Below are 15,881 nucleotides of genomic sequence, written 5' to 3'. Positions count from 1 at the left end.
CTTTTCCGGACCTCTTCATCAGCTGCTGGGTCCTCTGCGACGTGTTTTTGCAGTGCAAACGTAGCACAGCATGGGCTGCATGTGGTTCCGAAAGGGAGGACTTCCCATTGATAGATGGCTGGTTGCTCATCCCCGATCCTCTCTCTCCATAGGAACCGCAGCAGGGGCTTGTCCTCCTCCACTAGTCTCACCTGCAGGAACATCCCTTTGATGTCGCCGCTGATGGCCACCTTGTCCTGGCGGAAACGTAGTAACACGCCTAGTAGGGAGGGGCCGAGTGTTGGGCCGGGCAAGAGCTCTTTATTCAGATTTTGTGATCCGATCTGGTAGCTGCAGTTGAACACAATACGATCCTTGCCGTTGTGGTGGACTTTGTGGTGCGGCACGTACCATGATTCGGTCGTCTGATCGGCCTCTTTAATGTCAATTTTCTTTATGTGTCCCGCTGTGATTAGCTTGTTAATCTCAGCGCGGTACACAGTCTCTTGAGCGGGGTCTCTGGCTAGGCGCCGCTCTGTGTTCAATAGATACCGCTCCGTCGCTTCTTTTGGGGCGTGGAAGGTGGGCATACCCTCTCGCCTCAAGAGTGGAGTTGCGTATCTCATCACTCCGTTGACTTTGACTCTCTTTGTCCCTTGCTCGAGGAGTGCTATGGCGTAAATGTCTTCCTTGGAACGAATGTCTTTCTTTTCGTTCTTAAAGGGCATTGTCTCTAGTGTCCATAGCCTCTCGACATGCTGTAGGAGGGTGGTGTCTTCTTCTGTTACTCTGGAGTGGAGGCAGCTAGTGGCTGCTGTTCGGTTAAGAGACTTAGCGAGGGGGCCTTGTAATGTCCATCCTAGGCGGGTCTCGACTGCTGCAGGACAGCCTCTGGGCCCTGTGTGGACCCGGTCTATCGGGACTATGAGGTCTGCATGGTCGGAGCCTATCAGCAGGGTCGGGGTGGCACCGTCTATGAGCGGGATAGGTAGTTGACGCAGGTGCACATATTTATCCATCAGCTTGGCGATGGGGTAGGTGTACTGCGACAGGCCTATTTCTTGGCTGGTGAAAGCATTAGTAATCCTATACCGTCTCTCTGGCTGCCCGCTTGCTGCGATAGTGAAGGAGACATTCTCGCCCTTTATCGTCTTTAGATCTCTTCTTATTGTCCGAATCGTCATCTGGTTTTCGCTCCCCCGCAGTCCCAGCTGGGCCGCAGCGGACGCGAGGAGAAGGGTCTTCTCTGACCCGTCGTCAAGGACGGCGTAAGTGTCCATGACCTTGTCTTGGTAACTCAGTGTTACGCGGACCACCTTTAAGAGCACCCGGGCGCCCCCACTGCTGGCGGGGTCAATGTACATAACACTTGCCTTTGTGCTGCTTGAGGGTGCAGGCTTTCTTCTGTTACTGTCGTGTAGGACATCTAGGTGGGCTCCGTCACACCGACTACACCTCTTCTTTAAGCGGCAGTCGGCTGCCATGTGACTGCGCGCACATCGGTAACAGCGTCGGTTCGACTTTATCCATTGACCCACCTCGTCGGCGGTCATCTTCTTGAACGTGTCACATTGTGACAACCAGTGTTCTTTTTCGCAGTACGGGCACACCATCTTCCACTTCTCTTTCATCGAGGGGGTACTGTGGTTCTTGCTGCTCGGTACTGATTCTGATTGGTGCATGACGGTCACCAATCTTCGGCCATCGTTTGCTCTCCTAGGTCCCTCTCTGGAGCTTGGGGTGCTCCGCATGAACGTATCCAACCGTAGGCTGTTGACTTCTCTCGCCAGGAAGTCGGCTAGGTCTAGGAGGGATGGCTCGGGACCGTTAGGATCACGGTGGTCTCTTTGCCGCCTGAAGCGCTCTTGTCGGGCGGGCGGAAGCTTCTCTAAAATCCTCTCGACATTAGAGTTCGCGTACAGTTCGTGCATACCCTTTTCTCTTTGCGCCCCCAGCATCCCTACCAGGGATTGTACCTTGATAGACAGGTCATCTAGTGAGCGATTGTCTGTGGCTGGGGGTAGGCGGTCAATATGCCTTATCTCTTGTATTACGTAATCCCATATGCGTCCATATCTTTGGTCAAGTGCTGCTAGAGCCGCTGTGTATGGGGTAGTAGAGGTGGCATAGGCCAGCGCTATATTGTGCGCTCGGGGCACCTTGAGGTGCTTCAGTAGGATAGCATACTTGTACGGTTCGTCAGCTACATCGGACATCATTGTCTCTAAGCACATTCGTAGCTCCGTGTACTGTGCTCTGTTCTCGTGGGTGAAGTCCGGAAATGTCGGTGTGCCAATGTATGATGCCATGGATGGCTGGCACATCGGTGAGCGTTGGAAGAGAGGCCTCCTAGGCGAGTCTCCTCTTACGCCTCTTGGTGGGCTGGTACCTGCTGCGTATCCAGGTGCTATTCCTCGGGGCTGGTCGTGCGTCAAGCTCACCCGTGAATTGAGTCGGGGGTCTGTAGCGCAGAGCCGCGGGGGTAGAGCCTGGGCTGTACTGGACCTCCTGGTCCTGTGGAGTTCTGTGCTGCTGTCGGGCTTGACTCTCCTCCTCTCCCTCTTCTTCTTGCTCTGGCAGGTCCTCTAGATCCTGTAGTCGTCTATTTAGCCTCTCCGCGGTGTAGACCGTTTCTTCCTTGTAGCTGGTCCTCGCGTGGACCGGTCGGGGAAGGAGTTCGGAGGGGGGAATAGGCTCTCTCTGGTGGTCGGGCTCAGGGTCGCTTGATCGGGTAGGGGAGGGTGCCCTTGACCCGTGTCTTGACGAGGCCCTGGAACCCCGTGCGGAGGGAGGGGGTGTTGCCCTGGCGATCAGCTGCTCCATTATCTGCGCTTGTAATCGGTCGCGCTCGGCTTCGCGCTTGGTGAGAGCGATGTCGCGCTCTGCTTCTCTTTGGGCACCGGCAGCGGCGCGCTGGGCTTCGGCGGCGGCGCACTCTGCTTCGGCGGCGGCGCGCTCTGCTTCGGCCCGGTCTCTTACCATATTCTCTTCCGTCTGAAGGCGTCTAATCTCTAGACGTATACGATCTTCGTCGCTCCGTTGCTGCGCTTGAAGACGTTCTCTTTCCATGGAAGAATGTTCGCGCTCGCTAAGCATCTGTGCTTGGAGTCGATCGCGCTCTGTAGAGGCTGCTAGGCTGGCGAGGAATGCCTGTGCCAGCATCTTGTCCGCCCCGCTGGGGGAAGACGCTGGTTGAGGTGATCCGCTCCTGGCAGTACTCGTTGGAGATCTGTTCTCCTGTGGCGAGTCCTGGAGATCCATCTCCGGGGTGCTCTCCTCTTCTTGTAGCGGGTAGAGTTCCATCCCTGGAGAGCTGTCTTTATCCTGGAGCTCTCCGGGGACTACTTCTTCGGTCTTGGCGGGGGGTAAAGTCGTGTCAGGTCCCTCCTGGTCCCTACCGTGAGCTTGGTCAGTTACGTTAGAACCCACTAGGGCCTCTATTGGCGGGGTAGCCTGGGCGATAGGGTCGGACATAATTTTACTATCTACTTTTTCCGCGTTTACCGTATGTAGAAGGCTAGGTAGTATATTGGCAACGTAATCCTCTAAGTACTGAGGTGTCTGCCGTCTACGCTGCGGGCGATCTACTTTAGGAGAACCGTTTTGTGGAGTGTTCATCATAGGCCATGTCAATATTAATACCGCTATATTAATATTACACTAGTTACCCTCCGGCTCGAAGGACCAATTGTAACTGAGGGGTACAATTCCCTGACTGTATTGATAAGTATGGTATCATTAAACCACTACCGCTTTATGTACTTTAATTACTGGCCATACAGTACACGATATATGAATATGATGAACACTTCCCACAATGAAATCGGTTCCAAACAAAGGTATAATCAAGTATTTAATGGAGCAAAAGGTACATAGGATACTTTACATTATTCTTTGAATGCACTTGTAAGGCAAAGGAATATGCGTAGGCAAATCAATAACGAATGTCCATTCTCTGGTTACGCAGGAGGTAATTATACAACCTGAATCTTAGGGAATTATATCTATGGTACACTAGTAATATAGCGGGAGATACTGGAAGGGGGTTCCCCCTGGTTGTAAGCCAGCAGGGGTAGAAGATCTGTCGGTAGTAGAACGTCTGGTCAACGATGACTAAGGAGACTCCAGGTACAGAAGCCAGTGCAATAGCCTCTTGATCCACAGACGAATACAGCTGTTCTCCGTAGACTGTAGACTGTAGCTCCACAGTGAAGAAAGCTAGTCGGCCTCAGGCTCTCTGAGGCGCCGACTCGACTTGACTCCTCGCGGGGTAAATCCAACACGTGCAGGCGTCGGCGATTATCCGCTCCATAAATCACAGGACCAAAGCAAATATATTCCAGCCGCAAAGGGCTATGTAGTCGTCGGGTAGATTAATCCAGTGTACATGTCCATACGGTTCTCGTCTAGGTCTCCTCGGGTGAAAGCGCCATGTGGTCAGCCCAGCCTGGATAAGAACTCTAGCTAATACGAGGAAGCGTTGGAGATGCTGGTCACTGTAGAACTTTAACCGCACGATACACTATACACAAATAGACTATTAATGACTTAATAGAAATATGTCGCACTCGACGGTATAGCGCCAAACTCTGACAATTCAGTTATTAATTCGCACGCGGTCTCAATGCTCTATTCTGGGGCCAAACAGGCCATACTTCACCGCACGTTGTATCGTGGGTGAGGCTTCAACTTATTGGGTAACATACTAAAAGGACGAAGGGTAAGGAGTAAGGGGCTTCTATATTCACCTGCGCCGTATTTATACGCACGGTGAACAAACTAGTTCCAATCTCATTTCTGTCGCGTATCCCTGGGCAAGGCCGGGCATGTCCAGACACGTCTTGACGGTGACTTTGAACCTGACTCCGGAGGCCGGTCCCTGGCGCCGGTGGACCGCTGTCCAATAGGAGAATGAACTATTATGGTCTGGGCTAAAGGGATATTCCGTGTATATGTACAAGGAATATACAGGGGATATCAAACGATATACAAATACTATGCAATATATATCAATAAATAAATATATATATTCGGTTTAATCTGATCCTTTGTAACACCAACTGTTTACCCCGTTTTATTCTCCACCCATTGATCATCCATAGCAACACTACTATCACCGACATCTAAGAAGGGAGATCCCCCCTTGAACGGCCCTTCTAAGGTTTCTCTCCTCCACATTGCCTGTGGTGCTTTTTTCCCTATTGCTAGGTTTTAGTGAGTTCTTCCTGACCTTCGCGTGGGGTCTGTGTCTGGGAGTGTTATTTTGGATGTTATTTATTTAGTTATTTTGGATTTCATGGTGTTTTTAGTTTTGTTCTTGATTTATTGTGATGTTTCTTCCGCTTGTTTAAAGAAGATGCGTCCGGCCCATGTAGACATTAACGTGTGTTGTCGGGCCTTATAAATAAGTAAGTCTGACTCTCTCTCTCTCTCGCGCGCTCTCTCTCTCTCTCTCGCGCTCTCTCTCTCGCCCCCCCCCCCCCCCTCCCCCATTTGTTTAAACAAGTGAAATGATCTGCCAGTGCAGTAAGTACATTTGTCTAAACAACATATCTTGAATGATGATGAGGCTTAAACTGGCACTATGTGACTTCTGTACACTGGTGGAGAGAACGTGAAGAAAAAGGACATGTTCCTCCAGGTAACTCCAGGTCTTTCATTTGTGTCACATTTATTCCTTTTACATTTCAGTTCTGTTCTAAGACGTAAATCCTGTGGTTTCTGTTTGCAGAGCAGGTTCTGTGCCGCTGGTCCTGCTGTGTTTCACGCATCGCTGTCGTTCTCTGTGATTCAGATGATAAAGAATCAATATCTCTCCACGAAGAGCTCCCACAGCGCAGGTTTAATACAACATAAACATAAACCCTCTCGCTAACCTGGCCGTCTTCTCACGCTGTGGGGAAACACAAAATGGGCCCCTTTCTAAGCAAATGAGCCTCATTGCAAAAACACTCCAATTCACAAAGATCGGCGCTAATTGCCACACGCAGTTAAAGTGACGTTATTTACGTCTTCAGAGAGTTGGTGGTAACTAAGCGCATTTATAAGGGGTGCCATTGCCAGCGTCTCCGGTGATCCGTTGGGTTAGGTAATACTCACAATAAAGAGAATAGAACCCGCACACTCATATGCTCCAGAATAAACATTTAATTTATAACGTTTCATCAGATCCATGAGGATTAGACGCTGGAAACACGGTCAATGAAAAGTTTATTATGGAGTATATGAGAATGCAGGTTCTATTCTCTTAACTAAACATTAAATAGAACTTAATTTCTCACTCTAAAAATATTCCTAAATCTGAAACGATTTTCACTGGCACACAGAGCCTAACTTGGCCCGAAAGATTCAGTACCATGGACAGGTCTGCTCAAACTCATTTATTTTGGGATGACATGACAAACTGGGTGGGCAAATTCTAGATGTGATTTTTTAAATTCCTATTAGGGGTGTAACGATGCATCGATTAATCTAAATGCATCGATTCTAATATGTTCGATTCGATGCATCGATTTGAATATGTTAGAATCGATTATAATCGAAATAAAAAGAAATAAAAAAATGTAATGTTTTTTTTTGTGTGTATTGTTTTTATTGACCTATAGTCCATTCATGCTGAGTGAATCAGTTCCCCCAGCCACATTTGTGTATTCAATTTTTTTTGGGGAATTAACTGATAGAAAATGAATCGAAATTGTATCGAAAATGTATCGAATCTAATCGAATCGTGGTCAAATGAAGAGATTTCATGATGCATTGAATCGTTGCCTGAAGAATCGTAATCGAATTTTGGTTTTGTAGCTTATTAGTGGTTATAAAAAACAGAAAAAATAAAGTCTCCTGCCATATTTTGCTCCCCTTCACAGATTCGCTTGTAGGTCGAGTTGTGGGGCTACTAGAGACATGCCCATGATCACGTTTATTTATGCACCCGAGGCTCCTTAACACAGAGATAAACCCTGGGTCGACCAGACCTTCCTACGCTGAGCTATGGTAACCTTTGTGCAGCTACTGCATAATACCGCAACCTACCTGTAGGGGGTAGGTGCGCAAAAGTGACCATAGCTCAGCGTAGGAAGGTCCGATCGACTCTGGGTTTATCTCTACGTGATCAGGAGACTCAGGTGCAGTCTTGATTAGTCAGGACTTCCGATTTGCGATCAGAGAATTTAAGCTTCTGTCCTAGGACATGCATACTGTTGCATGGGCAGTATTTATACTATTTTACCATATCCGGAGCAAATTGCACTCAGATGCTATGCGAGCCAACTGCACTGCCAGATATCCGGAGCAAATTGCACTCCTTGAGCCAACTGCACTGCCAGATATCCGGAGCAAATTGCACTCCTTGAGCCAACTGCACTGCCAGATATCCGGAGCAAATTGCACTCCTTGAGCCAATTGTGCTGACGGATATCCGGAGCAAATTGCACTCCTTGAGCCAACTGTGCTGACAGATATCCGGAGCAAATTGCACACCGTATGGGCGTGTTTGTGCTAGTATATCATCCGCGCAATATCTTTAGTGAATAGGTCCTTAAGACGGAGCAAATAGCGGGTGCAAATCACACGCAGTTAAGGGTGCTATTAGCGGGTGGTGGGCGCAATCCATTCTTTGTGAATTCGCCCCTCAGAGTCCCAGTGGAGCCCTGCTCACTCACCCATTTTGGATTCTTCTGCCTCTATGACTCTCCTCACAGACTCCTGCATCAGCAGCACCTGGAGGAGAGGAGGAGAGAGGGAGGAGAGGAGAGAGGGAGGAGGAGGGAGGGAGGAGGAGAGAGGGAGGAGGAGAGAGGGAGGAGGAGAGGAGAGAGGGAGGAGGAGAGTAGAGAGATGGAGGAGGAGAGGAGAAGGAGAGGAGGAGAGAGGGAGGTGGAGGAAGGAGAGGCAGGAGAGGTGGAGGAGGAGAGAGAGGGAAGATGAGAGGAGGAAGAGAAGAGAGATAGAGGAGGGAGGAGGAGAGGCAGGAGAGATGGAGGAGGAGAAGAGACAGAGAGTCAGAGATTTGATTTGCCATGTATGGACGAATCCACATTGGAATACAGGTACAGAGCAACACTGTGTGTCAACAACTAATCCAATACAGGAGCAGAGTAGAAACAGTACAGAAATAAAAAACACAGACAGTATGAAAGGACAAATGCTATGGTTAAGATCAACATCCCCTAAAGGAGAGGAGAGAGAGGGAGGAGAAGAAGATAGAGAGAGAGGGAGGATGAGAGGCAGGAGAGATGGAGGAGAAGAGAGAGGGAGGAGGAGTTTGGGAGAAGATGAGCTGTAACAATGACCATCTGTCCATCACACAGCAAAGGGTTGTGCGTCTGTGTGTACAGTATGTGTGTGTGTGTGTGTGTGTGTGTGTGTGTGTGTGTGTGTGTGTGTGTGTGTGTGTGTGTGTGTGTGTGAGAGAATCTCAGGAAGTCTCTGTGCTCTTCATGTACTTGTACTTGGTAGTACATGGCTTCAATGTCTGCCATTATTGCAATTTGTTCCTTGCGGAACCTAAGCAGCACACCTAGAAGCGGGTTAGCCAAATCTGGACCTTGGAGAAGTTCTGTATTGAGAGATCGGCCTTTGTACGACAAGGAACAGTCAAAGACAGGCTCCTACAAGACGAACCATTCTCTCCATAGTCAGTTCCATATACGATCCTCTGGGTTTCCTTTCTCCCCTTATCCTCAAAGCCAAGCAGATTCTACAGAAGCTTTGCATTGGAAAGTGTGGATGGGATGACATCATTCCTGAGGAACTATCAAAGCCCTGGCAAAGATGGATTACAGAGCTAGATCAACTCAGCAGATTCGAGGTGGACAGATGCTTAAAGCCTGAACATTTTGGACTTGTAAGGACTGCTGAGCTGCATGACTTCTGTGACGCGAGTGAGTCAGGAATTGGGGCAGCAAGCTACCTCAGACTCACAAAGAACATGGGAGATGTCCGTTACCTTTGTATTTGGCAAAGCCAGAGTAACTCCACTCAAACAAATTACCATTCCAAGGCTTGAGCTTGCAGCTGCAACGCTTGTTGTGAAAGCAGACAGAATGTTACAAAGGGAGCTACATATGGAACTGGAGAATTCTACATTCTGGACAGACAGTACATCAGTACTGAAATACATTTTCAACCAAACAAAACGATTCCACACGTACGTTGCAAATAGGATTGCAGTGATCCACAACCTGTCTCACAAAAATCAATGGAGACATGTAAGTTCCAAGGACAATCCGGCAGACGACGCCTCACGTGGATTGCACATAGAATAATTTCTGAATTCTACCAGATGGTTGTATGGCCCCGACTTCCTGTCAGAAGAGAAAGCGGAATGGCCTGAATTTCCTGAGGATCTTGGCCACATCCCCCCAAGTGACCCAGAGGTAAAAAAGGACATCACTGTAAATTGTTTGAACATGGACAACAGCGCTACTAGCAAGCTAATTGAATACTACTCTTCATGGAAGAAACTTCAAAGAGCTGTGAAAAAAACTCTTACTGCTTCGAAGTCAGAAATCCAACGTTCGTGTGACCCGCTCCTCCAAGCTTAAAGATGAGCAACAAGGCTTATCTGTGGAGGACTTGTATGAAGCAGAGAAGTCAATCATCCGCTATGAACAACAGCGATACTTTGATTCAGAACTCACTCTTCTGAAAAAGGACAAACCAGTCAAAGCGGACAGCTCCATACGCAAACTGGATCCGATCATGGATGAAGGCATCCTAAGGATTGGAGGGCGGCTAAGTAAAACAGCTATGCCAGTGAGTTTGAAAAACCCAATCATACTGCCCAGAGACTCGCATGTATCCAAATTGATCTTGCAGGATATCCACCAGCATGTTGGGCACTCTGGACGAAACACATGCTCTCCAGGCTCGGTCAGAAATTCTGGCTACCATCTGCAAACTCTTAGGTCAAGAAAGATGTGTATTTTGCAGACGCATACAAGCAAGAGTTGGAGAGCAAAAGATAGTGACTTGCCAGAGGATCGTGTTGCTCCGGATCTCCCACCCTTCACTCACGTGGGCATCGATTATTTCGGACCCATAGAAGTTAAGAGAGGTCGAGCACATGTGAAACGATGGGGAGTAATATTTACTTGCCTCGTGAGTCGAGCAGTTCACCTGGAAGTGGTGAGCACTTTGGACACAGACTCCTGCATCAACACCATACGGCGATTTTTTTATGTCGGAGAGGATCGGTACTGACCATTCGAACAGATCGTGGTACCAACTTTGTGAGTGCTCAGAAATAACTGGAAGCTGTTTTGATTCAGCTAAATCACCAAATAATTCAGGATGCACTCCTGACCAATCAGGTCAAGTGGTTATTCAATCCCCCTTCCGGAGCCCACTTTGGAGGAGTGTGGGAAAGACTGATCAGGCTGGTGAAAAAGGTACTCTTCTCAGTCCTAAAGCAGCAAACGATGGATGACGATGTGCTACAGACGGCTCTATGTGAGGTCAAATCCATCCTCAACGATAGACCCATCACGACTGTATCAACGGATCCAAATGATCTAGAGCCCTTAAAGGATAACTCCACTTTTTTTTTAAATTAGCTTATTTAACATCTTCCCTGGAGTTAGACAAGAAGATACATACCTTTTTTGTCTCTGTGCGTGCATTTTAGCTTTGGGAATAGACGCTCCGTTAGCATAGCTTAGCTTCATCACTGGAAGTGGGGGAGGACAGTAGCCTTACAGTGCCTTACAGTGTATTGCAAGGTCTGACATTGACCAAACTTGATATGCATGACCTTGGTGGGCTCTAGGTCAACTCCTGAAAAGGGGGTCAATGTCAGACCTTGCAATCAAAAGTTAGGGGCGCACTGAAATTATGGCAAGGGTTATTAGCCCCCTAACTTTTGATTGCAAAGTCTGACATTGACCCCCTTTTCAGGAGTTGACCTAGAGCCCACCAAGGTCATGCATATCAAGTTTGGTCAATGTCAGACCTTGCAATACACTGTAAGGCACTGTAAGGCTACTGTCCTCCCCCACTTCCAGTGATGAAGCTAAGCTATGCTAACGGAGCGTCTATTCCCAAAGCTAAAATGCACGCACAGAGACAAAAAAGGTATGCATCTTCTTGTCTAACTCCAGGGAAGATGTTAAATAAGCTAATTTAAAAAAAAAGTGGAGTTATCCTTTAACGCCAAACCACCTGCTACAGTTAAAAACCAAACCCCTCTTGCCACCTGGACTCTTTCGTAAAGATGAACTCAGAACTCAGAACTCAGGAGATGGAAACAGGTGCAATACCTTGCAGACCTATTCTGGAGAAGGTGGACCAAATAATATTTATCACTCATGCAACAAAGACAAAATTGGTTCAAGACAAGAAAGAACTTCAATGTCAATGATGTAGTCGTCATAGTAGACGAAACTGCACCAAGGAATTCATGGCCCCTAGCCCGTGTGGTCAATACCTTGCCGGACTCTAAAGGACATGTTCTGGAAGCCGAAGATTGAGCTGAACATTTTCAATTTCCCCTGCCCCCTGCCCACTTCGCCCATGCACACACACCACCCTCTCGCACATCTTTACACATATGAACTGTTCTATCTCACACCACATCTACTACACTTATGCCACTTGGACTTTGGGGTGTGGGGTGGTGGTTAAGTTGGGGCATGATGAAGATGGACTGGTATGGATTTTGGGGTGGGGGGGGGGATCAATTCGGGACATTATGAAATTATAAAAGATATTGAATGTATTGAACATTACTGAATGTGATGAATTGCTTTCTGATATTTCATGTTTATATTTTTACGTGTGCATTCTGGCTCCATTTAATGTTATTGATAACTGTAATTGTTTTTGCTATAGCGTCTCCAATTAGGGGCCGGGATGTTGGAGCCATATTGACCAAATTTGAGTTTGATGGGAAACCTGTAACAAAAATATATATTTTGATTGATGGATTATATTAATAATTGATATGAAATTGTACTTACCTGTATGATTTAAATGAATCTTGATATGGATAATTACCTGGACACTTATCTGTTGATGACTGTGGGGGCGTGGCATAGATTCACTCCCCCCCCCCCCCACACTGGAGTCTTCAAATTAGTGAATGAAATGTCTGACAGCTGAGTTAGACAGCGGCGTTTGGTGTGCAATCGTTTTTCGACCGCATCACGCATCACGTTATACCAATTTTATAATTTACTTTGTCGAGATACTGTTCGATATTATTTTATTAGTATAGAAAAGTCAACCGGAGTTTGTGTTTAATAAATATACCTCTACTTACATCCTCTCCGTGCATGCTTTATCATGAATGCGCGTTGGCCAATTCTGCAACTAAGTACAGTGGCTAAATGGAATTTTGTGAAGGATTAGCCACTTCAGTGTGTGTGTGTGTGTGTGTGTGTGTGTGTGTGTGTGTGTGTGTGTGTGTGTGTGTGTACTCACAGCTGACTCTGCCTCCACTTTCTTCTTGGCGATGTCAGTGGCCGAACTCTTCCTATGTAGCTCCAGCTCTCTGGGAAGTACAGACAGACAGAAGGACAGACAGACAGACAAGACAGACAGACAGACAGACAGACAGACAGACAGACAGACAGACAGACAGACAGACAGACAGACAGACAGACAGACAGACAGACAGACAGAAGGACAGACAGACAGAAGGACAAAGGGACAGACAGACAGACATACAGAGAGACAGACAGACAGACACAGACAAACAGATATTATCAGTCATCTCCCACCCAATGTCTCTCCTGATTGGATAAAGTGGGAGCAGGACACCAGGACATTTATTTTGTGTTTACTGCAGAGTGGAGGGACTGGGAGACCCATGTTACTGACCAGACACTCTATATCAGTGATGGATGTCAGACCCATGTTACTGGCCAGACACTCTATATCAGTGATGGCTGTCAGACCCATGTTACTGACCAGACACTCTATATCAGTGATGGCTGTCAGACCCATGTTACTGATAAGACACTCTATATCAGTGATGGCTGTCAGATCCATGTTACTGACCAGACACTCTATATCAGTGATGGCTGTCAGACCCATGTTACTGACCAGACACTCTATATCAGTGATGGCTGTCAGACCCATGTTACTGACCAGACACTCTATATCAGTGATGGCTGTCAGACCCATGTTACTGACCAGACACTCTGTATCAGTGATGACTGTCCGACCCATGTTACTGACCAGACACTCTGTATCAGTGATGACTGTCCGACCCATGTTACTGACCAGACACTCTGTATCAGTGATGGCTGTCAGACCCATGTTACTGACCAGACACTCTATATCAGTGATGGCTGTCAGACCCATGTTACTGACCAGACACTCTGTATCAGTGATGTCTGACTGACAGCGGTGTACTGACTGTTCCTCCTGGAGGAGTGAGGTGTACTGACTGTTCCTCCTGGAGGAGTGAGGTGTACTGACTGTTTCTCCTGGAGGAGGAGTGAGGTGTACTGACTGTTTCTCCTGGAGGAGTGAGGTGTACTGACTGTTCCTCCTGGAGGAGTGAGGTGTGCTGACTGTTTCTCCTGGAGGAGTGAGGTGTACTGACTGTTCCTCCTGGAGGAGTGAGGTGTGCTGACTGTTTCTTCTGGAGGAGTGAGGTGTACTGACTGTTCCTCCTGGAGGAGTGAGGTGTACTGACTGTTCCTCCTGGAGGAGTGAGGTGTACTGACTGTTTCTCCTGGAGGAGTGAGGTGTACTGACTGTTCCTTCTGGAGGAGGAGTGAGGTGTACTGACTGTTCCTCCTGGAGGAGTGAGGTGTACTGACTGTTTCTCCTGGAGGAGTGAGGTGTACTGACTGTTTCTTCTGGAGGAGTGAGGTGTACTGACTGTTTCTCCTGGAGGAGTGAGGTGTACTGACTGTTTCTCCTGGAGGAGGAGTGAGGTGTACTGACTGTTCCTCCTGGAGGAGTGAGGTGTACTGACTGTTTCTCCTGGAGGAGGAGTGAGGTGTACTGACTGTTTCTCCTGGAGGAGTGAGGTGTACTGACTGTTCCTCCTGGAGGAGTGAGGTGTACTGACTGTTTCTCCTGGAGGAGTGAGGTGTACTGACTGTTTCTCCTGGAGGAGGAGTGAGGTGTACTGACTGTTCCTCCTGGAGGAGTGAGGTGTACTGACTGTTTCTCCTGGAGGAGGAGTGAGGTGTACTGACTGTTCCTCCTGGAGGAGTGAGGTGTACTGACTGTTCCTCCTGGAGGAGTGAGGTGTACTGACTGTTCCTCCTGGAGGAGTGAGGTGTACTGACTGTTCCTCATGGAGGAGTGAGGTGTACTGACTGTTCCTCCTGGAGGAGTGAGGTGTACTGACTGTTCCTCCTGGAGGAGTGAGGTGTACTGACTGTTTCTCCTGGAGGAGTGAGGTGTACTGACTGTTTCTCCTGGAGGAGGAGTGAGGTGTACTGACTGTTCCTCCTGGAGGAGGAGTGAGGTGTACTGACTGGTGGAGGAGTGAGGTGTACTGACTGTTTCTCCTGGAGGAGTGAGGTGTACTGACTGTTTCTCCTGGAGGAGTGAGGTGTACTGACTGGTGGAGGAGTGAGGTGTACTGACTGTTCCTCCTGGAGGAGTGAGGTGTACTGACTGTTTCTCCTGGAGGAGTGAGGTGTGCTGACTGTTCCTCCTGGAGGAGTGAGGTGTACTGACTGTTTCTCCTGGAGGAGTGAGGTTGTACGGACTGTTCCTCCTGGAGGAGTGAGGTGTACTGACTGTTCCTCCTGGAGGAGTGAGGTGTACTGACTGTTTCTTCTGGAGGAGGAGTGAGGTGTACTGACTGTTTCTCCTGGAGGAGGAGTGAGGTGTACTGACTGTTCCTCCTGGAGGAGTGAGGTGTACTGACTGTTTCTCCTGGAGAAGGAGTGAGGTGTACTGACTGTTCCTCCTGGAGGAGTGAGGTGTACTGACTGTTCCTCCTGGAGGAGTGAGGTGTACTGACTGTTCCTCCTGGAGGAGTGAGGTGTACTGACTGTTTCTCCTGGAGGAGGAGTGAGGTGTGCTGACTGTTCCTCCTGGAGGAGTGAGGTGTACTGTCTGTTTCTCCTGGAGGAGTGAGGTGTACTGTCTGTTTCTCCTGGAGGAGTGAGGTGTACTGACTGTTCCTTCTGGAGGAGGAGTGAGGTGTACTGACTGTTCCTTCTGGAGGAGGAGTGATGTGTACTGACTGTTTCTCCTGGAGAAGGAGTGAGGTGTACTGACTGTTCCTCCTGGAGGAGTGAGGTGTACTGACTGTTCCTCCTGGAGGAGTGAGGTGTACTGACTGTTTCTCCTGGAGGAGTGAGGTGTACTGACTGTTTCTCCTGGAGGAGTGAGGTGTGCTGACTGTTTCTCCTGGAGGAGTGAGGTGTGCTGACTGTTTCTCCTGGAGGAGTGAGGTGTACTGACTGTTTCTCCTGGAGGAGTGAGGTGTGCTGACTGTTTCTCCTGGAGGAGTGAGGTGTACTGACTGTTTCTCCTGGAGGAGTGAGGTGTACTGACTGTTCCTCCTGGAGGAGTGAGGTGTACTGACTGTTCCTCCTGGAGGAGTGAGGTGTACTGACTGTTTCTCCTGGAGAAGGAGTGAGGTGTACTGACTGTTCCTCCTGGAGGAGTGAGGTGTACTGACTGTTTCTCCTGGAGGAGTGAGGTGTACTGACTGTTCCTCCTGGAGGAGTGAGGTGTACTGACTGTTCCTCCTGGAGGAGTGAGGTGTACTGACTGTTTCTCCTGGAGGAGGAGTGAGGTGTACTGACTGTTTCTCCTGGAGGAGGAGTGAGGTGTACTGACTGTTTCTCCTGGAGGAGTGAGGTGTACTGTCTGTTTCTCCTGGAGGAGTGAGGTGTACTGACTGTTTCTTCTGGAGGAGTGAGGTGTACTGACTGTTTCTCCTGGATGAGTGAGGTGTACTGACTGTTTCTCCTGGATGAGTG

The 15,881-nt window shown here is 48.5% G+C and overlaps 1 protein-coding gene across 1 annotated transcript in view; it reads right to left on the bottom strand.

Annotated features, from left to right (window-relative positions):
- dnajc11b (DnaJ (Hsp40) homolog, subfamily C, member 11b) overlaps positions 1–15,881 on the bottom strand; it is a gene marked incomplete at both ends in the record, with an annotated part of 129,906 nt that overhangs the window by 35,359 nt on the left and 78,666 nt on the right. Inside the window, 2 exon segments of the mRNA XM_084317109.1 lie at positions 7,641–7,698; positions 12,400–12,469. Coding sequence (XP_084173235.1) covers positions 7,641–7,698; positions 12,400–12,469 — 128 coding nt within the window.

This window comes from Notolepis coatsorum (genome assembly GCF_963971535.1).
Source record: "Notolepis coatsorum genome assembly, chromosome: 6".
Taxonomy (NCBI): domain Eukaryota; kingdom Metazoa; phylum Chordata; class Actinopteri; order Aulopiformes; family Paralepididae; genus Notolepis; species Notolepis coatsorum.
Note: the sequence above shows the minus strand (reverse complement) of the source record. Positions and strands in the feature narration are given on the sequence as shown.